This window comes from Callionymus lyra, chromosome 10 (assembly GCF_982586985.1).
Source record: "Callionymus lyra chromosome 10, fCalLyr1.hap1.1, whole genome shotgun sequence".
NCBI lineage: Eukaryota > Metazoa > Chordata > Actinopteri > Syngnathiformes > Callionymidae > Callionymus > Callionymus lyra.
In genome coordinates, this window is record NC_141827.1 from 3,057,501 (window position 1) to 3,082,774 (window position 25,274).

Sequence of the window (25,274 nt, forward strand, 5' to 3'; positions counted from 1 at the left end):
GTCACTACATACGTGTGGTCACTTCATATGTGTGGTCACTTCACACGTGTGGTCACTTCACAGGTGTGGTCACGTCACACGTGTGGTCACTTCACAGGTGTGGTCACTACATACGTGTGGTCACTACATACGTGTGGTCACTTCATATGTGTGGTCACTACATATGTGTGGTCACTACATACGTGTGGTCACTTCATATGTGTGGTCACTACATACGTGTGGTCACTACATACGTGTGGTCACTTCATATGTGTGGTCACTACATACGTGTGGTCACTTCATACGTGTGGTCACTTCATACGTGTGGTCACTTCATACGTGTGGTCACTACATACGTGTGGTCACTTCATACGTGTGGTCACTACATATGTGTGGTCACTTCATACGTGTGGTCACTTCACACGTGTGGTCACTTCATACGTGTGGTCACTACATATGTATGGTCACTACATATGTGTGGTCACTACATACGTGTGGTCACTTCATACGTGTGGTCACTTCACACGTGTGGTCACTACATACGTGTGGTCACTACATACGTGTGGTCACTTCTCTCAAACACTGATCACATGTCCATGTTCAGTGCATCAATAAATCTGTCACTAATGACCTCTCGTGACCTCTCGTGACCTCTCGTGACCTCTGGGTCATAAAAAACATGGTTGAACGATCCATTAGTGACTCAGTGTTTGTTACAAACTACGTCATAAACATCGTTATCAGACGTTTGCTGTTGTTTCACTTTAATAAAAACAATGAGATAAAAAGAAGAGAAAAATACTTTTGATTCAATCTTGAAAAATATATTGTTTGATTTTAGTTGAAAATTGTTCGATTATAGTTGAAAATTGTTTGATTATAGTTGAAAATTGTTGGATTATAGTTGAAAATAGTTTGATTATAGTTGAAAATTGTTTGATTATAGTTGAAAATTGTTCGATTATAGTTGAAAATTGTTTGATTATAGTTGAAAATTGTTTGATTAAAGTTGAAAATTGTTTGATTATAGTTGAAAATTGTTGGATTATAGTTGAAAATTGTTTGATTATAGTTGAAAATTGTTTGATTAAAGTTGAAAATTGTTTGATTATAGTTGAAAATAGTTTGATTATAGTTGAAAATTGTTTGATTATAGTTGAAAATAGTTTGATTATAGTTGAAAATTGTTTGATTAAAGTTGAAAATTGTTTGATTATAGTTGAAAATTGTTTGATTAAAGTTGAAAATTGTTTGATTATAGTTGAAAATTGTTGGATTATAGTTGAAAATAGTTTGATTATAATTGAAAATTGTTTGATTATAGTTGAAAATTGTTGGATTATAGTTGAAAATAGTTTGATTATAATTGAAAATTGTTTGATTATAGTTGAAAATTGTTCGATTATAGTTGAAAATTGTTGGATTATAGTTGAAAATAGTTTGATTATAATTGAAAATTGTTTGATTATAGTTGAAAATTGTTCGATTATAGTTGAAAATAGTTTGATTATAGTTGAAAATTGTTTGATTATAGTTGAAAATTGTTTGATTATAGTTGAAAATTGATTGATTATAGTTGAAAATTGTTGGATTATAGTTGAAAATTGTTCGATTATAGTTGAAAATTGTTCGATTATAGTTGAAAATTGTTTGATTATAGTTGAAAATTGTTGGATTATAGTTGAAAATTGTTTGATTATAGTTGAAAATTGTTCGATTATAGTTGAAAATTGTTTGATTAAAGTTGAAAATTGTTTGATTATAGTTGAAAATTGTTGGATTATAGTTGAAAATAGTTTGATTATAATTGAAAATTGTTTGATTATAGTTGAAAATTGTTCGATTATAGTTGAAAATAGTTTGATTATAGTTGAAAATTGTTTGATTATAGTTGAAAATTGTTTGATTATAGTTGAAAATTGTTTGATTATAGTTGAAAATTGTTCGATTATAGTTGAAAATTGTTCGATTATAGTTGAAAATTGTTTGATTATAGTTGAAAATTGTTTGATTATAGTTGAAAATTGTTTGATTATAGTTGAAAATTGTTCGATTATAGTTGAAAATTGTTTGATTATAGTTGAAAATTGTTTGATTATAGTTTAAATTGTTCGATTATAGTTGAAAATTGTTTGATTATAGTTGAAAATTGTTTGATTAAAGTTGAAAATTGTTTGATTATAGTTGAAAATTGTTGGATTATAGTTGAAAATTGTTTGACTATAGTTGAAAATTGTTTGATTATAGTTGAAAATTGTTCGATCACTGATTCTATTAATTCTTCAACATTGTTTTGTTCAGCATCAGTTGATGTTCATGGTTCATGAACCAAGAAGACAGATGCATTATGGGAACTACAGCACGGCCCACATGGGTTCACGTCTCATCAGAAACACTGAACAAGAAACTTTAATAACGTTAATATTGCTCGTGTCAATGTGTGACTTCTCACTGGAACGACATTCTTTTCATCCTGGATCCTGTATTTGCTGATCAGAGTCATTGATCCTGTATTTGCTGATCAGAGTCATTGATCCTGTATTTGCTGATCAGAGTCATTGATCCTGTGTTTGGCTGCGTCTGAGAGGATCTGCAGGAATGTTTGGTTCTAGTAGAGACTGATCATAAATATGAACTCAGTCATTTTCCATCAGACATGACAAACAAATAAAGACGTTTGCTCTTAAAAAAAAGAAGATTCTTAAACATCTTCCATCACTGGAACAATATTCCCGACTTTTATTCCCGACACCGTGAATGAAAGACGGACGATGTTGGCGCCGGAGTCGAGTTATTTATGGGTCGGTTCTGCTCGTGAAGTCGCTCATATTTCCGCACGAAGAAACGATGCTCGCGCAGAAGAAGAAGTTCAAGTCATTTCCTGTTTGGCCGAGTGGATGATTCACTGCGATCTCTGTTGGCTCCACTTCGCTCCTCCGGGGGCAGGTTTGAGTAAATCATGGAGAGTCGAGACGCTCGTGAATCACAGGATCTCGTGGTCAGCATCTCTGCAGGAGGAGGTGCAGGAAAGCAGCCGACGCTCCACGAAGCTGCTGGAATGAAGCTTGTTAAGCGTGTAGTTGTAGGTTCTAATCCCACGATAATCCTAATCTCCGCCCAGACGCTGGTGTTCTTACATCTCAGGTCCGTGTTCATCCTTCGCTTCTTCTTCAGGCTCGAGGCTCGAGAAACACAAGGCATGGGTTCAACTTCAGTTCAACAGAAGTTCCTCTAGGAACTCGGATTTCCTCGGTTTCCTCTGGTGCACCAGGGTGCTCCCTGTCTTTCACCCTGAAGAGCTGGGATAAACTCCAGCCCTGAGTTCCATCTCCAAGAGAATAAAAGACAAAACTTTATTGAGTTCATTCATTGATTGAAATACTTGAAACAGAAAACAAACAGCATTAGTTAAAGCTGCACTAAGTAACATTGACCAGTCGTTGAGAGTTTGAAAAAGTACAATCAGTTTAAATGAATCAAATCTAATATAACTATCGTCTCTGACCCACTTGCCTAGTGACCACTAACTACCGTATTTTCCGGACTATAAGTGGCAGTTTTTTTCATAGTTTGTCCGGGGGAGCGATTTATACTCTGGAGCGACTTCTGTGTGAAATTATTAACACATTATTAGCGGTATATCATTTCACATGTTATTTTCACACTAAACCACCAGAGGGCGCTCTAGGCCTGTGTTGATCATTTCCACGTAGAAGAGGAAGAATCTTCTACCTCCGGAGTTAGTTAGTTGTTTAAAAGTGACACGAGGATGAAGAGTTATTTGGAGTTACACGGATGGTTTGGTAAACTTGTTAGTTATTGATGCTATAGTTCTCTGAATAACTCTTCATATGTTATGTTAACATACCAGGTTCTCACTTCATGTAACGTAACATTATTCTGTTGTTGCCTCTAGTTTTATTTTTAATTGTCTTTCAAGATCACATGTCTGTTCTTGGATTTTATCAAATCAATTTCCCCCAAAATGCGACTTATACTCCAGTGCGACTTATATATGTTTTTACTTCTTTATTATGCATTTTATGTCTGGAGCGACTCGTGCTCCGGAGACACTTATAGTCCGGAGATGTTGGTCTCTGGTCCATCATCTGAAGCTCACGGAGCTCCGGAGATGTTGGTCTCTGGTCCATCATCTGAAGCTCACGGAGCTCCGGAGATGTTGGTCTCTGGTCCATCATCTGAAGCTCACGGAGCTCCGGAGATGTTGGTCTCTGGTTCATCACCTGAAGCTCACGGAGCTCCGGAGACGTTGGTCTCTGGTCCATCACCTGCAGCTCACGGAGCTCCGGAGACGTTGGTCTCTGGTCCATCACCTGAAGCTCACGGAGCTCCGGAGATGTTGGTCTCTGGTCCATCACCTGAAGCTCACGGAGCTCCGGAGATGTTGGTCTCTGGTCCATCACCTGAAGCTCACGGAGCTCCGGAGACGTTGGTCTCTGGTCCATCAGCTGCAGATCACGGAGCTCCGGAGACGTTGGTCTCTGGTCCATCACCTGCAGCTCATGGAGCTCCGGAGATGTTGGTCTCTGGTCCATCACCTGAAGCTCACGGAGCTCCGGAGACGTTGGTCTCTGGTCCATCACCTGAAGCTCACGGAACTCCGGAGATGTTGGTCTCTGGTCCATCACCTGAAGCTCACGGAGCTCCAGAGATGTTGGTCTCTGGTCCATCACCTGAAGCTCACGGAGCTCCGGAGACGTTGGTCTCTGGTCCATCATCTGAAGCTCACGGAGCTCCGGAGACGTTGGTCTCTGGTCCATCATCTGAAGCTCACGGAGCTCCGGAGACGTTGGTCTCTGGTCCATCATCTGAAGCTCACGGAGCTCTGGAGACGTTGGTCTCTGGTCCATCATCTGAAGCTCACGGAGCTCTGGAGACGTTGGTCTCTGGTCCATCATCTGAAGCTCACGGAGCTCTGGAGACGTTGGTCTCTGGTCCATCATCTGAAGCTCACGGAGCTCCGGAGACGTTGGTCTCTGGTCCATCATCTGAAGCTCACGGAGCTCCGGAGACGTTGGTCTCTGGTCCATCATCTGAAGCTCACGGAGCTCCGGAGACGTTGGTCTCTGGTCCATCACCTGAAGCTCACGGAGCTCCGGAGACGTTGGTCTCTGGTCCATCAGCTGCAGATCACGGAGCTCCGGAGACGTTGGTCTCTGGTCCATCACCTGCAGCTCATGGAGCTCCGGAGATGTTGGTCTCTGGTCCATCACCTGAAGCTCACGGAGCTCCGGAGACGTTGGTCTCTGGTCCATCACCTGAAGCTCACGGAACTCCGGAGATGTTGGTCTCTGGTCCATCACCTGAAGCTCACGGAGCTCCGGAGATGTTGGTCTCTGGTCCATCACCTGAAGCTCACGGAGCTCCGGAGACGTTGGTCTCTGGTCCATCATCTGAAGCTCACGGAGCTCCGGAGACGTTGGTCTCTGGTCCATCATCTGAAGCTCACGGAGCTCTGGAGACGTTGGTCTCTGGTCCATCATCTGAAGCTCACGGAGCTCTGGAGACGTTGGTCTCTGGTCCATCATCTGAAGCTCACGGAGCTCCGGAGACGTTGGTCTCTGGTCCATCATCTGAAGCTCACGGAGCTCTGGAGACGTTGGTCTCTGGTCCATCATCTGAAGCTCACGGAGCTCTGGAGACGTTGGTCTCTGGTCCATCATCTGAAGCTCACGGAGCTCCGGAGACGTTGGTCTCTGGTCCATCATCTGAAGCTCACGGAGCTCCGGAGACGTTGGTCTCTGGTCCATCATCTGAAGCTCACGGAGCTCCGGAGACGTTGGTCTCTGGTCCATCACCTGAAGCTCACGGAGCTCCAGAGATGTTGGTCTCTGGTCCATCACCTGAAGCTCACGGAGCTCCGGAGATGTTGGTCTCTGGTCCATCATCTGAAGCTCACGGAGCTCCGGAGATGTTGGTCTCTGGTCCATCACCTGAAGCTCACGGAGCTCCGGAGATGTTGGTCTCTGGTCCATCATCTGAAGCTCACGGAGCTCCGGAGATGTTGGTCTCTGGTCCATCATCTGAAGCTCACGGAGCTCCGGAGATGTTGGTCTCTGGTCCATCAGCTGCAGATCATGGAGCTCCGGAGATGTTGGTCTCTGGTCCATCAGCTGCAGCTCAAACTGAACATGGTTGAGATGTTCTCGAACTGGTGCACACACGTGTGGAGCTGCAGGAGATGGTGATGTTGCAGCTCCTGCAGGAATAGTCAAGGACACGAGTGGAAGTTGTTGGAAGAGGAAACAAGGCTTTTCCCGGCGGATCTCATTAATGTCTCCAGGAATCTCAACTTGTGGAATATTTAACGCGGCACGTAGTACATTTTAAAAATGAATTAAAAAACAGAGTCAGATCCTGTTTCCGCGAGAGTTGATCCGTGGATTCATGTTTGTGTTTGAAGATCACGGAAAATAAAGGAGACAATAACACGCGTGTGCTGGAGATATTGAACTTTCATCCTTGATGTCAGTGAAGAAACATCTTATATGTTTAGAGTCCTAATGTGTGTGTGTTAAAGTGTGTATGTGTGTGTGTGTTAAAGTGTGTATGTGTGTGTGTGTGTTAAAGTGTGTATGTGCATGTGTGTGTTAAAGTGTGTATGTGTGTGTGTGTTAAAGTGTGTATGTGTGTGTCTGTTAAAGTGTGTATGTGTGTGTGTGTGTGTGTGTGTTAAAGTGTGTATGTGTATGTGTGTGTGTTAAAGTGTGTATTTGTATGTGTGTGTGTTAAAGTGTGTATGTGCGTGTGTGTTAAAGTGTGTATGTGCGTGTGTTAAAGTGTGTATGTGTGTGTGTGTTAAAGTGTGTATGTGCGTGTGTGTTAAAGTGTGTATGTGCGTGTGTTAAAGTGTGTATGTGTGTGTGTGTTAAAGTGTGTATGTGCGTGTGTGTTAAAGTGTGTATGTGCGTGTGTGTTAAAGTGTGTATGTGCGTGTGTGTTAAAGTGTGTATGTGTGTGTGTGTGTTAAAGTGTGTATGTGCATGTGTGTGTTAAAGTGTGTATGTGTGTGTGTGTTAAAGTGTGTATGTGCGTGTGTGTTAAAGTGTGTATGTGCGTGTGTTAAAGTGTGTATGTGTGTGTGTGTTAAAGTGTGTATGTGCGTGTGTGTTAAAGTGTGTATGTGCGTGTGTGTTAAAGTGTGTATGTGCGTGTGTGTTAAAGTGTGTATGTGCGTGTGTGTTAAAGTGTGTATGTGTGTGTGTGTTAAAGTGTGTATGTGTGTGTGTGTTAAAGTGTGTATGTGTGTGTGTGTTAAAGTGTGTATGTGCGTGTGTGTTAAAGTGTGTATGTGTGTGTGTGTTAAAGTGTGTATGTGCGTGTGTGTTAAAGTGTGTATGTGCGTGTGTGTTGAAGTGTGTATGTGCGTGTGTGTTAAAGTGTGTATGTGCGTGTGTTAAAGTGTGTATGTGCATGTGTGTTAAAGTGTGCATGTGTGTTAAAGTGTGCATGTGTGTTAAAGTGTGCATGTGTGTTAAAGTGTGCATGTGTGTTAAAGTGTGCATGTGTGTTAAAGTGTGTGTGTGTGTTAAAGTGTGCATGTGTGTTAAAGTGTGCATGTGTGTTAAAGTGTGCATGTGTGTTAAAGTGTGCATGTGTGTTAAAGTGTGTATGTGCATGTGTGTTAAAGTGTGTGTGTGTGTTAAAGTGTGTGTGTGTCTGATCATCTACAGTGACTCGTGGAGCAACTGGAAAGAAGTTCAACTCAAGAGGAAAATCTAAAAAAGGTCAAATGTGTGTTGAACTGACTCACGTGGATCTTCAGCAGCAACTGTGTGGAGAAGGAGATGTTTGTTGTGAGGCTCAGAGGAGCATCGTTGCTGCAGCTCGACAAATGATCTCCAACATATATATAGAATATTGACACAAACTCTGAGGAAGATGGAAGTTGATTTCTGTGATCGTATCAGAATCTAGAGTTCAAACTGTTGTTTTTCTTTCACTGGTTCATTGAAAGTCTCTTTATAGGTTTAATTCAATCATATTTTGCCTGAAAATTCAATTTATACAAATTTAATTAAATGTTCAAATAGATTTTCATTCATTTGTAGGTTTTAATTTTATTCATTTGTTCACGATTTTATTGATTTGAGACTTTTTTCTTTAAAATGTTGTTTTTTATATTATAAAAACTCTCTCAGGAGGAGGTTGAACCTTCAAGTAGCTGCGGCTCCAGATGGACCTCAACTCTCTCAGGAGGAGGTTGAACCTTCAAGTAGCTGCAGATCCAGACTGACCTCAACTCTCTCAGGAGAAGTTGAACCTTCAAGTAGCTGCAGCTCCAGACTGACCTCAACTCTCTCAGGAGGAGGTTGAACCTTCAAGTAGCTGCGGCTCCAGATGGACTTCAACTCTCTCAGGAGGAGGTTGAACCTTCAAGTAGCTGCGGCTCCAGATGGACCTCAACTCTCTCAGGAGGAGGTTGAACCTTCAAGTAGCTGCAGCTCCAGATGGACCTCAACTCTCTCAGGAGAGGTTGAACCTTCAAGTAGCTGCTGCTCCAGACTGACCTCAACTCTCTCAGGAGGAGGTTGAACCTTCAAGTAGCTGCAGATCCAGACTGACCTCAACTCTCACAGGAGGAGGTTGAACCTTCAAGTAGCTGCTGCTCCAGATGGACCTCAACTCTCTCAGGAGGAGGTTGAACCTTCAAGTAGCTGCAGATCCAGACTGACCTCAACTCTCACAGGAGGAGGTTGAACCTTCAAGTAGCTGCAGCTCCAGACTGACCTCAACTCTCTCAGGAGGAGGTTGAACCTTCAAGTAGCTGCAGATCCAGACTGACCTCAACTCTCACAGGAGGAGGTTGAACCTTCAAGTAGCTGCAGCTCCAGACTGACCTCAACTCTCTCAGGAGGAGGTTGAACCTTCAAGTAGCTGCAGATCCAGACTGACCTCAACTCTCTCAGGAGAGGTTGAACCTTCAAGTAGCTGCAGCTCCAGATGGACTTCAACTCTCTCAGGAGGAGGTTGAACCTTCAAGTAGCTGCAGCTCCAGATGGACTTCAACTCTCTCAGGAGGAGGTTGAACCTTCAAGTAGCTGCGGGTCCAGATGGACTTCAACTCTCTCAGGAGAAGTTGAACCTCCAAGTAGCTGCAGCTCCAGACTGACCTCAACTCTCTCAGGAGGAGGTTGAACCTTCAAGTAGCTGCGGCTCCAGACTGACCTCAACTCTCTGTGCTTCTCCTGCAGGTCAGGAGCAAACATGCCGTTCGGCTGCTTAACCATCGGCGAGAAGAAGGACTACAACAACCCTTCGGACGTGACGGACAAGTACGACGTGGGTCAGCTGGTCAAATCGTAAGTTCATCGCTTGAATCTGCTGCACGTTCAGATGTTCTTTGGTTTCACAATTCCAGTCATTTCTCGAGTCCCTCAGATCAGAGAAAAATGATGTTTCATCATCAATAACTGGTTAATAACGTCAGGTTAGACCATCCTACCTCTGACGACATTTGAACCAGAGCATGAATGACACGCTTGATATAAAGTGTTCAACATCTCATGAATCTTCCACAAGTTTCCACTGACACTGGTGAAGCTTCAGAAACACTAGTGCTGTGTCTCAAATCACATACTTCTCTTAGTATACTAGAAGTTAGTATGCATCAGGATAGTGTACGTACTAACTAGTAACTAATCCTCCACAGATAGTTTGTCTCAAATCACATACTTCTCTTAGTATACTAGAAGTTAGTATGCATCAGGATAGTGTACGTACTAACTAGTAACTAATCCTCCACAGATAGTTTGTCTCAAATCACATACTTCTCTTAGTATACTAGAAGTTAGTATGCATCAGGATTGTGTACGTACTAACTAGTAACTAATCCTCCACAGATAGTATGTCTCAAATCACATACTTCTCTTAGTATACTAGAAGTTAGTATGCATCAGGATAGTGTACGTACTAACTAGTAACTAATCCTCCACGGATAGTTTGTCTCAAATCACATACTTCTCTTAGTATACTAGAAGTTAGTATGCATCAGGATAGTGTACGTACTAACTAGTAACTTATCCTCCACAGATAGTATGTCTCAAATCACATACTTCTCTTAGTATACTAGAAGTTAGTATGCATCAGGATAGTGTACGTACTAACTAGTAACTAATCCTCCACAGATAGTATGTCTCAAATCACATACTTCTCTTAGTATACTAGAAGTTAGTATGCATCAGGATAGTGTACGTACTAACTAGTAACTAATCCTCCACAGATAGTATGTCTCAAATCACATACTTCTCTTAGTATACTAGAAGTTAGTATGCATCAGGATAGTGTACGTACTAACTAGTAACTAATCCTCCACAGATAGTATGTCTCAAATCACATACTTCTCTTAGTATACTAGAAGTTAGTATGCATCAGGATAGTGTACGTACTAACTAGTAACTAATTCTCCACAGATAGTATGTCTCAAATCACATACTTCTCTTAGTATACTAGAAGTTAGTATGCATCAGGATAGTGTACGTACTAACTAGTAACTAATCCTCCACAGATAGTATGTCTCAAACATACTTCTCTTAGTATACTAGAAGTTAGTATGCATCAGGATAGTGTACGTACTAACTAGTAACTAATCCTCCACAGATAGTATGTCTCAAATCAAACTCTGCTGCTACACACTAACAGGAAATGACGCGACAGCTTCTTCTTCTACTACTATTTAACGATGGTTTCAACCAGCTGTAGGAACACTAGCGCCACCTGCTGGCAACACGTTTTCGCAAGTTTGGAAGAAGAAATAATGAAAAAATATGAGAAACAAAATATTTGCGAGATATTTAAGCTGATATCAGCAGCGAAGATGTGTCGTCCATGTATATATATATACTGTATATATGCATATATATATATATATATATATATATATATATATATATATATAAATACATATATATCACGTAACTTCCGTTTACAACGTCACTAAGATGGAGCCGTTTAGTGTAGAAAGTGTCCATCGATCCATACTCAGTTTTGTGGACGTTTTAGTGACAAATGAGTGTGTATGGAGCACTACACTTCGCATACTAAGAATTGAGACGCAATTATGCACTAAAAATACTCACCACGAGTACGCAAGTATGTGATTTGAGACACAGCACAGGTGAGAGTTGAGATGTTGAGATGTTGAGATGTTGAGATCAGATCAGATGTTGACGATGTTTTCAGTTTCATTTTCGTTCAGTCACGAGTCCTTCGGGACATTTTTTCAACGATGCTCTTCAATGATTCCAGAACAACAGTCAGAACAACACGTGTAACATCTGGACAAGGTTTTTACTAGTGGAGCTGAGATGAGAAAACAAAACCAGATAAATGTACTATTCTGTGTTTATAGTCTTTTTTTGACATTAGATTCATGGATACAATAATTCACAGTAATGACCAGTGAGGTATTAAAACATAAACGTGTTTTTTTTCAATGTAAAAAGTGAAAAATACTTTGAAATACCAGATTCAATTGGTCTCACTTCTGGTCTGCGACACGTATCTTCACTGAGGTCAGAGAAACCAAAGGTTCAAAGAGAAATCAAGCAAAGTTTCATGGAAACACTGACGTCCTGTCGACTCATCTGTCACCAGATCAGTGAATCCTCACCAGATGTCAAACCATAAAAGTACTGATTGTTTTCATCGATAATCGTAATAAAAATGATTCCGTGCTCGACCCCGGTGACCCCTGAACTGTTTCACAGCAGCGGGTCGGAGCAGTCGGTTGCATTCATTTCCATCGTGGCTGAAGAACCAAGAGAAACATCTTTTTTGGAAGATGTTCTAGAACATGAAGATCAGTTCCAAGAGTCACACTGACATGATCTAAAGGAAGGAAATCATTTTGGAAATAAATCATAGAAAATACACCAAAAATAAACCTTGTGAAAACCTGGAGTGTACTAGCGTTCTGCACACACGCACTCTGACCTGTGACCCGTGACCTCTGACCCCTGCACTGAGTGAGTATAGAAACCAAAGAGAACTCCAGTCGATGCAGTGAGTCCTAAAGTTTTGTTGAAGGCAAGAAGTTCCTGCTTCAGGAAGTCAGGACAAGAACAAACGTCAAGTGTTTGAGGAGGAACTTCAGACAAAGCTTAACCTTTGACCTTCACCAAACCAAGGGGTCATAATGATTAGAATAAAAATCATAAAAAAAAAAAAGGTAAAATGACTCTTTTTTTCAGGGAGGAGTTCTGTGAGATATTCCGGGCCAAGGACAAGACCAGCATGAAGATGTACACGTGTAAAAAGTTCCTGAAGAAAGATGGAAGGAAAGTCCGCAAGGCTGCGAAGAACGAGATCCTGATCTTGAAGATGTGAGTGTTTGTGTCGTCCTCCTATGTGTCGTCCTCCTATGTGTCGTCCAGTTAAACTTGCATCAGTAACGAATGTTGTCACGTTGACATCGACTAAATTCATCAATTTGAACAAGAAAGAAAGAAAAATGTCAGGAACGAAGCTTTGACGGTTAAACAACATCTCTGAGTTAAACACGTCTATAGTTTAATGAAATACACTTCTAGGTTAAACATCAACTCGTATCAACTCTGGTGTCATTAAACATCAACTAGTATCAACTCTGGTGTCATTAAACATCAACTAGTATCAACTCTGGTGTCGTTAAACATCAACTAGTATCAACTCTGGTGTCATTAAACATCAACTAGTATCAACTCTGGTGTCATTAAACATCAACTAGTATCAACTCTGGTGTCATTAAACATCAACTAGTATCATCTCTGGTGTCATTAAACATCAACTAGTATCAACTCTGGTGTCATTAAACATCAACTAGTATCAACTCTGGTGTCATTAAACATCAACTAGTATCAACTCTGGTGTCATTAAACATCAACTAGTATCAACTCTGGTGTCATTAAACATCAACTAGTATCAACTCTGGTGTCATTAAACATCAACTAGTATCATCTCTGGTGTCATTAAACATCAACTAGTATCATCTCTGGTGTCATTAAACATCAACTAGTATCAACTCTGGTGTCATTAAACATCAACTAGTATCAACTCTGGTGTCATTAAACATCAACTAGTATCAACTCTGGTGTCATTAAACATCAACTAGTATCATCTCTGGTGTCATTAAACATCAACTAGTATCAACTCTGGTGTCATTAAACATCAACTAGTATCAACTCTGGTGTCATTAAACATCAACTAGTATCAACTCTGGTGTCATTAAACATCAACTAGTATCAACTCTGGTGTCATTTAACATCAACTAGTATCAACTCTGGTGTCATTAAACATCAACTAGTATCATCTCTGGTGTCATTAAACATCAACTAGTATCAACTCTGGTGTCATTAAACATCAACTAGTATCAACTCTGGTGTCATTAAACATCAACTAGTATCAACTCTGGTGTCATTAAACATCAACTAGTATCATCTCTGGTGTCATTAAACATCAACTAGTATCAACTCTGGTGTCATTAAACATCAACTAGTATCAACTCTGGTGTCATTAAACATCAACTAGTATCAACTCTGGTGTCATTAAACATCAACTAGTATCAACTCTGGTGTCATTTAACATCAACTAGTATCAACTCTGGTGCCATGAAGTGAATGTTCTTCAAGACGCAGTAACTTCTCATCATGACCATGTTTTACACTTTATTACTTTATAAAGTTGCTCTGAAATCTGGACGAACGAGAGGTTACGAGAGTCCAATATGACGTAATAATGGCTTCACTCCTCCTCCAGCTATAATCATGCTTTGTTTTTACAATGAGTAGCTTGGAGGTGGAGAACATTGATGACGCGCAGTGACAAACCTCCATGTTTGACCAATCACAGCAGAGTTGGTGTGGTTATGGTCAACAAGATTTCATCTTCAGAAAAACAAAGTGTCTTCAGTGGGCGGAGCTTAAGATCACGTACACACTGATGATACAATAGAGTCACACATCACAACAACACACACACACTGATGATACAATAGAGTCACACATCAAAACAACACACACACTGATGATACAATAGAGTCACACATCACAACAACACACACACTGATGATACAATAGAGTCACACATCAAAACAACACACACACACACACTGATGATACAGTAGAGTCACACATCACAACAACACACACACACACTGATGATACAATAGAGTCACACATCACAACAACACACACACTGATGATACAATAGAGTCACACATCACAACAACACACACACACACTGATGATACAATAGAGTCACACATCCCAACAACACACACTTTAACACACACACGAGCATACACAGTTTAACACACTCGCACATACACTCTTTAACACTCACACACACACACTGATGATACAATAGAGTCACACATCACTTTAACACACACACACACACACACAAACATACACACTTTAACACACACGCACACAAACTGACGATACAATACAGTCCAACATCACAACAACACACACTTTAACACACACACACACACACACGAACATACACACTTTAACACACACGCACATACACACTTTAATCAGGCTCTAAGAGAACAATGTTTATAAAAGATGTATTTCGGTCGCCGTGACTGAGAGTGTTGTTGAGAGTGTTGTTATCTCACACTAATCAATGACTCACTTCGTCCACTGATCACTGACACAATCTGCTGGTGTTTCTGTCGACAGTCTAGTTAACTGGTGTGTTTCAGGTGAACCTTCGTTTGCAGCTTTAACTCAGTCTTACTGAACCTGAAGCTGACGACACCTTATCTTCTGACGTGTCTGAAGCTCGTGATCAGGATCACAGGCGATGAGGCGAGAAGGTGTGATTTCAACAAATGACTCGCATCGAGCTGGAAATGATTCTTTAGAAAGTGAAGAAAGGAAACGAAGCGTCCAATCACGAGCGGAGGATTTCGGCGAATCACGTGACTTTGAAAAAAGGTCGAGATGATTGACAGCTCGGCCTGGAAGCGTGTTTTCAATGACATGCAACGACAGATCAGACGATATGAAGGATCTCTGATTGGATTTTAAATGATATTTATGTCACTTTGACTCGCATCCTGGTTCGACCTTCACCGAAGACTTGAAGGTTACTGTCAAAGCTCACGTTGAGTTATTCTGGGATGCACCACCTTGGCTTGCGTGGAGTGAATCCACCAGGACGTTCTTCACGTCATTGAAGCTGATCATGTGATCAGTGTCTCCTCAGAAATAGCTGAGATGGAATATTCATGGAGCTTCTACATGTGACGCTCCACAGAGATCTTCATGTTCCTCACGTCGTTTCTTCTGCGCGAACAGAGACACGAGTCTCTAAACAACACCTTCAGGATCCAGACGGAGCCGCGAGGAAGTGTCAGAAGAACCAGACGTGAGGAGCAGCTCAAGTGTTTGGATCCAGAGACTTGAGATGAATGTTGAGGAACAGCAGTTACCACAGGATGACGAGAAGTTCATCTTCTCCGTCGACGGCAACGGTTCGAACTAGAAAAACTTTTAAACTTTTTCTATTTAATTCAAGCAAACTTTGATGATAATCAACATCTACACTCTTGACGAGCGACACTTTGGTTGCTAAGATACGTCCCTGATCATCAATGAGAAAGAACTCCAGCAATTAATCTTTAAATGTTGAAAAATGTCTTATTTAAAGAAGGTTGAAGGTCATTTAAACTTGAAGAAACACTGACGTCAACATCAATCAACATCTAAAGTTTAGCCTCAGACAAAAACAACAGATCACATGAGGATGGAAAGAATGATTCGACCTTCATTTACTGGTAACATTTCTTCGTTTGACTTCAGACGAACACAAGCAACAAATGAAAGATTGTGTTCCAGAGGTTTTCAGATGTTTACTCGTCTATCAGTGAAAGATCAATATGTTTCAATGAGGTCCATACATGACAACCATCTGGATCCACTGAGCTTCTGAGGGTGTGTTTCGTGAACGTGGGATTTCCAACGAAAACATTAAATGACAATAATAAACTCAATATAGTTCTATTGAGTAGAAACATCATTAAAACTGAGCAAAAATTAAATATTCATCGACAAATTCACGCAATTATTCAACCGAACCTCGACCTTCACGCTGCGACACAATCAATCCCTGGATCGAAACTTCTTCATGAGGAACATGATCATTTTCTCCTGCTGACTAACAGAGTGATGACCTTGAACCTTGACCTCTTCTTCCATCAGGGTCAAACATCCCAACATCCTCCAACTGATGGACGTGTTCGAGACCAAGAAGGAGTACTTCCTGTTCCTGGAGCTGTGAGTTCACCTTCCGCTCGACTCGTAGTGACGCACTTGTGAGGAAGGGGGCGCTGTTGCCCAGAGGTCACCCTGACTGTGTGTGACCTTCACGACCAGCATGTGTTCTCGCGATGATACCGACGCTCGTCTCCCAAGAGACGAGTCTTTTCTTGACTCAATCACAATATTATCAAACCACAATATTCTTCACCATCGACACAAACATGTATTTAACAGAAAACTTTTTCTTCCTGACAGTTTTGACGATAATGACTTGTTTCTATTCATCAGTTTGAGCCACTGTTGCTCGAGGGTCTCTTCGTTCATATGTTCCTCACTGAGGACTTCATTAAGTTCAAGATGAAATGTTGGGACAGCAAGAGAATTTGTTTTTAAAATTGAATAGAAAGAACAGCCAGAACTTTGTCCTTCAGGCTTAATTAGCAAAAGTACTCGTCAACCATTCTGTCAGATGTTTGGAATCAACCTCCTGTCACTGTTGACGTCCAACGACACTCGAGCTCACGCTCGCCAGAGAAGTGAAGGAAAATCTGGACGATCACGACTTCTGCTGAAACTATTTCACTCCAGCAACAAAGTTTACATTTATTTATTGGATAATTATTACATGCACTAACATGCACTGATGCTAGTAATAACGACTTATTTAACTAACATGCACTGATGCTAGTAATAACGACTTATTTAACTAACATGCACTGATGCTAGTAATAACGACTTATTTAACTAACATGCACTGATGCTAGTAAGAACGACTTATTTAACTAACATGCACTGATGCTAGTAATAACGACTTATTTAACTAACATGCACTGATGCTAGTAAGAACGACTTATTTAACTAACATGCACTGATGCTAGTAAGAACGACTTATTTAACTAACATGCACTGATGCTAGTAAGAACGACTTATTTAACTAACATGCACTGATACTAGTAAGAACGACTTATTTAACTAACATGCACTGATGCTAGTAAGAACGACTTATTTAACTAACATGCACTGATGCTAGTAAGAACGACTTATTTAACTAACATGCACTGATGCTAGTAAGAACGACTTATTTAACTAACATGCACTGATGCTAGTAATAACGACTTATTTAACTAACATGCACTGATGCTAGTAAGAACGACTTATTTAACTAACATGCACTGATGCTAGTAAGAACGACTTATTTAACTAACATGCACTGATGCTAGTAAGAACGACTTATTTAACTAACATGCACTGATGCTAGTAACAACGACTTATTTAACTAACATGCACTGATGCTAGTAAGAACGACTTATTTAACTAACATGCACTGATGCTAGTAATAACGACTTATTTAACTAACATGCACTGATGCTAGTAAGAACGACTTATTTAACTAACATGCACTGATGCTAGTAATAACGACTTATTTAACTAACATGCACTGATGCTAGTAAGAACGACTTATTTAACTAACATGCACTGATGCTAGTAAGAACGACTTATTTAACTAACATGCACTGATGCTAGTAAGAACGACTTATTTAACTAACATGCACTGATGCTAGTAAGAACGACTTATTTAACTAACATGCACTGATGCTAGTAAGAACGACTTATTTAACTAACATGCACTGATGCTAGTAACAACTACTTATTTAACTAACATGCACTGATGCTAGTAAGAACGACTTATTTAACTAACATGCACTGATGCTAGTAAGAACGACTTATTTAACTAACATGCACTGATGCTAGTAAGAACGACTTATTTAACTAACATGCACTGATGCTAGTAAGAACGACTTATTTAACTAACATGCACTGATGCTAGTAAGAACGACTTATTTAACTAACATGCACTGATGCTAGTAACAACTACTTATTTAACTAACATGCACTGATGCTAGTAAGAACGACTTATTTAACTAACATGCACTGATGCTAGTAAGAACGACTTATTTAACTAACATGCACTGATGTTAGTAAGAACGACTTATTTAACTAACATGCACTGATGCTAGTAATAACTACTTGTTTAACTAACATGCACTGATGCTAGTAAGAACGACTTATTTAACTAACATGCACTGATGCTAGTAAGAACGACTTATTTAACTAACATGCACTGATGCTAGTAAGAACGACTTATTTAACTAACATGCACTGATGCTAGTAAGAACGACTTATTTAACTAACATGCACTGATGCTAGTAAGAACGACTTATTTAACTAACATGCACTGATGCTAGTAAGAACGACTTATTTAACTAACTAGTAAGAATGAATTGAATTTTGTCTGAACTATGACTTTAAGTTGAGATCGTGAGATCAAAGACGTTAATACTATCGCACATGTTTGGATGTCAACGAGGTCCCTGACAAAGTTGTGCGTCATCTCAACACAACACTCGGTGTCTTCCAGAGCCACAGGCCGGGAGGTCTTCGACTGGATCCTGGACCAGGGCTACTACTCGGAGAGAGACACCAGTAATGTTGTACGCCAGGTCCTGGAGGCCGTGGCCTACCTTCACTCGCTGAACATCGTCCACAGAAACCTCAAGGTGAGAGTCACATGACTCGTGTGTGGTCACAGCAGTGGAGTTGAGCAGATGAACGGCAAGTTTCAACTGTTTTTGTGTTAAAGTCAACTTTAAAATGAACAAGAAATCCGAAGGAAAAAAAGAACCGTGTGCGTGAACATGAAGAAATGAACCTTCTAATGAAAATTCATCCAAAAATATGGGGCGATAAAAAAGTTTTCATTCTGGGTGATTTTTCTTTTGTGTGGAAAAGTGTGGAACTAGTTTTTACATATTACAGCCAATTAACTTATTTATGTGGCCCATCAATCCTGGGCTGGAAGATATCCATGGCTGCACTAAAGCAGCAGCAGCTCTCGACACACACTTTTATTTCCGCGCCTCATTAATCCTGACACAGCATCTTGCAACATTCATTCACACGAGTCCTGAAGTCAGGAGCTCCAGTTAAACACATGTCGCTTCAGTTGGAGAACCTGGTCTACTACAACCGTCTGAAGCACTCCAAGATCGTCATCAGCGACTTCCATCTGGCCAAGCTGGAGAACGGGCTCATCAAAGACCCGTGCGGGACGCCCGAGTATCTGGGTGAGAGTCCAGCAGATCCACAGTCAAGTGAGATGTTGTCGTGATGGACGTGCCTTCTTCTCGCAGCTCCTGAGGTGGTCGGCAGACAGAGATATGGACGACCGGTGGACTGTTGGGCGACAGGAGTCATCATGTACATCCTGTGAGCCTCACATTCATCTTCTTAAATCACACGACTGTAAAACCACTCGTGAAGGATCGAGACTCAACACGATTCATTCGTTAGATTCTGCATTAGTGGCTGAAATACACAGTATTATGTATTCATGACATGAGATCAGCACATAAGTGACCAGGTTTTTAAATGTTAAGAAAACTGTGGTTTTATCAAATAAATACTTTTGTAATTTTAGATCATTTGCTCCTGGAACCTTAACTTGCTGAGGCTGGTAGTAGTTTAGATAGCATAGCATAGCTTAAAATAGCATCGCATAGAATAAGATACCATAGCATAGCATAAAATAGCATAGCATAAAATAAGATATCATAGCATAGCATAAAATAGCATAGCATAGAATAAGATACCATAGCGCAGCATAAAATAGCATAGCATAAAATAAGATATCATAGCATAGCATAAAATAGCATAGCATAGAATAACAGCATAGAATAGCATAGCATAGAATAAGATATAGCATAGCGTAGAATAACATAGCACAGCATAGCATAAAACAGCATAACATAGAATAGCATAGCTAGCAAAGCATAAAATAGCATAGCATAGCATACCATAGAATAAGATATCATAGCATAGCATAAAATAGCATAGCATAGAATAAGATAGCATAGCATAAAATAGCATAGCATTGAATAGCATAGCATAGAATAACATAGCGCAGAATAGCATAAAACAGCATAACATAGCATAGCTTAGCTAGCATACTATAGCATAGCATAGCATAGAATAGCATACCATATTCTAGCATAGAATAACATGTGTCAGTACAGGATTACCACAATTACAATATTCCCACGAGCGCACCGGCCTCTCAATTGATCACAGTTTAGATCGCACTACAGTATTGACAAACGTGAAATGACGATGTTTTGGCGGATGTGACGTATCACGTTAAAAAATATAACTTTGTTGAAAAAACAGAAAACAAAGTGAACGTTGTTTTACACTGATCAGGTATGGTATGGTAAGGTATGATAGGTAGACGTAAATTAAAACCAAATGAAATCTACCTTTTCTAGCGAAAACGTGTTGTTCAGGATCAGTTGTCAATACTTCGACAATATTTCAAACACAATCCAAGACACAAACGGCTCAGATAAAGAGTTAATGTTGTGCATCAGCAACATGTCGGTGACGGTTCTGTGGGTCCAGGCTGTCAGGAAACCCTCCCTTCTACGACGAGACGGACGACGACGACTATGAAAACCACGACAAAAATCTCTTCCGCAAGATCCTGGCGGGAGATTACGAGTTCGACTCCCCGTACTGGGACGACATCTCCGACTCAGGTATCTTCTCTAACAAGCGTGAACTGTCGATGCGTCACTGTCGGCCAAACAAGTCGCTCCATCCATAGAACAAAAGCCTCTTCGCTGATGTTACTGTTTCTGACAGCAAAGAGTCTGGTGACGCGTTTGATGGAAGTGGATCAAGACCAGAGACTGACGGCACAGGAGGCCATAAACCACGAGTGGTAGGAAACTTGTGTTTGTCAAAGCATCGTCAATATAGACCTGAACCTTGACTACAACCAAGAGCCGTGGAGGTGAATCTCATGATAACATAATAAACATTCATATCCGACGATCATTCGATTACCCGAGGAGAAGATCAATATCATGGACCGAGAGAATCAGCATTTATTTTAATTTAGGAACGACTCCTGAAGAGATTCTTTCCAGCTTCGTCAGGAATATTATTTTGAGGAGAAACTTACCGTATTTTCCGGACTATAAGTCGCAGTTTTTCTTTTTCATAGTATTTTCTTTGTTCATATATTGTCCGCGACTTATATTCTGGAGCGACTTCTGTGTGAAATTATGAACACATTATTATATCATTTCACATGTTATTTTCACACTAAACCACCAGAGGGCGCTCTAGGCCTGTGTTGATCATTTCCACGTAGAAGAGGAAGCATCTTCTACCTCCGGAGTTAGTTAGTTGTTTAAAAGTGACACGAGGATGAAGAGTTATTTGGAGTTACACGGATGGTTTGGTAAACTTGTTAGTTATTGATGCTATAGTTCTCTGAATAACTCTTCATATGTTATGTTAACATACCAGGTTCTCACTTCATGTAACGTAACGTACAATTATTCTGTTGTTGCCTCTAGTTTTATTTTAAATTGTCTTTCAAGATCACATGTTCTTGGTGTTGGATTTTATCAAATAAATTTCCCCCCAAAATGCGACTTATACTCCAGAGCGACTTATATATGTTTTTACCTCTTTATTATGCATTTTATGGCTGGAGCGACTCGTGCTCCGGAGCCACTTATAGTCCGGAGAATACGGTAATCAGGATCATTGAAGCACAGGAACAAGATGTTCGGTTAAAGAGGAAGTGATGTCGTTCACAGGTGGATGAACGTTAGTTTCTCAGCGTGATCCTGTGACACGGAGGCAGTTCTTCAAGATCCCGAAACAAAACGCACTGGATTCGGAAACATAACTTTACTCGTTCGTCTCGAGAGTCTACAAGTCGACGAACAAACTCACTGAAGAACTACAATTATAAACGTCACCTAAATGACTAAAAAGACTAAAAGACTTGTTTCACCATCAGTGCTGGAGAATATCACTCGTTTTTTTAAACCTTCAAAGGATTTCAAGCAAAATTCAAACTTCCTTTTAAACTCACGCTCATGTCGACTCAACGTTGATCTATGGTTTTATATAGTTCGATAGAAACCAGTGCTCAGTCGTGTTCGTCTTCATCTTCGTCCTAAAAGACACTTAACAACATCTAAACACCTCCATACGTCTGTAAGGTCTTTACTGAAGCTCCAGGTGACAAGAATGATCAGAAAAATCTTAATCAATAACTAACTTTAAACGAACTGAATATCGGCGGGAGCTCCGGTGTAGTCGTGCGTCTTTTTGGGCGAAGAAAAGTGAGCAACGAGCACAATATGGATTTTATATAGAACAACATTTCTGCTTTAACTCCACATGACATGAGAGAAGATCATGAGTGGGGTTTAAATTCTGGGTGAACTTCAAGTATACTAGACTATAATGAGAAACAAACACCTGGAGATACAAAACAAATGACACCTGTGTTGATATCAAACAAGAACATCTTTGCAAAATGTCAAAAACACAAGAATAAAGTTGACGTTTCAATCATGGTTTCACCTCCAGGATCTCTGGTGGTGCAGCTTCAGACAAGAACATCAAGGAGAACGTCTGCGCGCAGATCGAGAAGAACTTCGCCCGAGCCAAGTGGAAGGTGAGCGTCTTCCTCCCGAGCGTCTTCCTCCCGAGCGTCCCTCAGAGTCTGAGCTTCCTCGTCCGTCCGCAGAAAGCCGTTCGCGTGACCACCATCATGAAGAGACTCCGAGCCCCCGATCACGGCGAGTCCAGGGCGGCCAGTCCGGCAGCCGGAGCCCCCGCCGACCCCACCGCCCCTCAGGCCGCGGCCGACCCCTGCGTGCCGACCCCCGCCGCCGCGGCGCCCGAGGGTCCCGCCGCAGAATCGGACCAGGCGGCGCCCGAGGCGGCGCCACCGCAGCCGAGCCCGGAACCACAGGAGGCGTCGCGCTGCAACGGCGACGCCTCCGCCCTTCATGCGGACCCGGACGCCGGGACCGGACTGGGTTAGACCACCTGTTGACCTGTGACGACCAAGACCGCGACACTCCTGCACTCTGTACATTCGCTGCTAGCATGGTGACACAGACTCTGCTTCTCTTAACTTCAGTATTAGCTCCAGAGGCTGCTTTCCCCGAGTGATGTTGCTTCTTTACCGTGGATCCGTCTCTGGATCCGCAGCTGAACCCACACGAGGAGGGAATACTCTTTATCGTTCATGGTTTTGGGTCGAAGGAGGTTTTGACTCGTGTGTCTTTAACGTGTCCTTCGATGACCAGCGTAGATGAAATATTGCTTTAGAATCTTCACTCATGTCTTTATTCTCCCGTCCAGAACGCTCTTGTAGGACAAGCCATGTTAAGAATCCCACGTTATGCAAGACACACGTTTTCAGGCACAAACACTTCTTAAAATCAACCTTTTTTATCTTCTCTCAGAGTTTACTTTGTGAGACAAATGCATGAATTTATTCCAAAAATCTTTTCCTCTTATGGACAGTGTTGCTAAACAATCGAGGCTCTTCGGAATATATGTGTGTTTGTTTAAAATACAGAGAAACAAAGTGAAGTTTGACAAACACAAGAATCAACTTTGTCTTTTATTACAAAACTGTTCAACATTAATAGTAAAACAGTTTATTCACAGGTTAACGGAACCTCTTGCCTGTTTGAGACACTGGCTCCTGCAAGGGTTTGAGTTACGTCGTCAGTTGCTCATGATGTCAAAAACAGTGTCTTTGTAACAGCCACAAAACAAAAGTATTATAAGATAATTTAAGATATATTAAAGCACAGAACAGCCATAAATAAAGATTTAACTAGTGTATTAATATATTAAATGAAAGTTCTACGTGTAAATGCTTCAAAAAAAAGAAAACAAATGAATGTTTTCACGACACTTGAGTTCTCGCTGATCTTTTTCAATATATTTAAGACACTTTTGTTTGAAAGACTCAAGAAAAGACTCAAAAAGCCAAGATTTTCAGCTGAAATTCTGCAAAAAGACGAGTGTTTTCAGGCAGAAATACATTTTTGTCCGGTTACAGAGACGACACCTTCTCTTAAACCACACACACTTTCCATCACTTTAGACGAGTCGTATGGAGGTGGAACAGACGACCAAAGACGTCCTTGTATCAACAACATCTCTTCGTTCTCCACCGATTTGTTCTGCTGCGAGAACGTGTCTAAAGTTGAAATTATCATCACCCAAGAAAACTGTGTCGTGGATCAAGAGGTTTGAGGGACATTTTCGATGCCTAAACTTAACACTCGCTTTAACATATTAGGATGATTTTGTTGTTGTTATTTTTTATCTTGGCAGCTCGACACGTAAGCACATGGTTCGTTGACTTCCTGCTCAGGAAAGAATCTCACAGCTGTAAAGATTCTGTACATAGAGACCTTCGTAGAAGTAGCCGAACCCGCATGTATTCTCTCTCCGGATGAACATGTGCTTCATCCGCGGCTACAAGCCATGCTAACGTTGCTAACGCTGTTCCTTTCCCGTCCACCGCCGAGACGCCGTCGTCTCCGTCACGCGTAGACAAGAACTTCATTAGATCAGTTCTATGCAGCGAGTATTTGTAGCTTCCTTTTCTTTCTTAGACAAACTAGTTCCGTGACTCGTTACGCCACAAATGTCTTAATATTATTTCAACTGTACAAACAAAACGTGCATTAACTGACCATGTGTGGCTTTCATCGAGGACATCGGTTTGTCGGGGCCTTGACCCTTGACCTTTTTCACACCGATAACATTTGACATTTTTAATTGAGTTCCACACTTGAGTGTCTCTTGGCTTGTGTTAGTGGGTCCCGTATGATATAGATAAATACATACAGAGTTTTCTGTAGAAGGAGCAATATATTCGACTTTAGAAACTGTGATCATTGATGTTCTGAGTAGATGATCGTCCTCGTACCTGTTGACGTCCGAGGAGCTCGGCATACATTAGTTTCATCTGTTATGTTGCTATTATTATTGATGTTCAGGAGGGTCGTTATTTGAATCAGCGTTGATCTTGTTGACCAACGATGAGAATGAACAAATAATAATGATGACGATGAGACATTAACCATCACAACTATATCATTACAGTTCATCGTTGACTTAATACCATCG

At 40.9% G+C, this 25,274-nt stretch overlaps 1 protein-coding gene across 1 annotated transcript in view; it reads left to right on the forward strand.

The window, feature by feature from the left end:
• Positions 1-23,168, forward strand: part of LOC148069917 (caM kinase-like vesicle-associated protein) — a 47,500-nt gene extending 24,332 nt beyond the window's left edge. The window contains exons 2-11 of the mRNA XM_087801339.1: positions 9,195-9,302; positions 12,192-12,323; positions 16,191-16,265; positions 18,670-18,808; positions 19,255-19,375; positions 19,442-19,517; positions 20,706-20,842; positions 20,949-21,027; positions 22,701-22,788; positions 22,861-23,168. Coding sequence (XP_087657465.1) covers positions 9,208-9,302; positions 12,192-12,323; positions 16,191-16,265; positions 18,670-18,808; positions 19,255-19,375; positions 19,442-19,517; positions 20,706-20,842; positions 20,949-21,027; positions 22,701-22,788; positions 22,861-23,160 — 1,242 coding nt within the window. The 5' untranslated portion in view covers positions 9,195-9,207 and the 3' untranslated portion in view covers positions 23,161-23,168. The remainder of the gene's footprint in view (positions 1-9,194; positions 9,303-12,191; positions 12,324-16,190; positions 16,266-18,669; positions 18,809-19,254; positions 19,376-19,441; positions 19,518-20,705; positions 20,843-20,948; positions 21,028-22,700; positions 22,789-22,860) is intronic.
• The last annotated feature ends 2,106 nt before the right edge of the window (positions 23,169-25,274 follow it).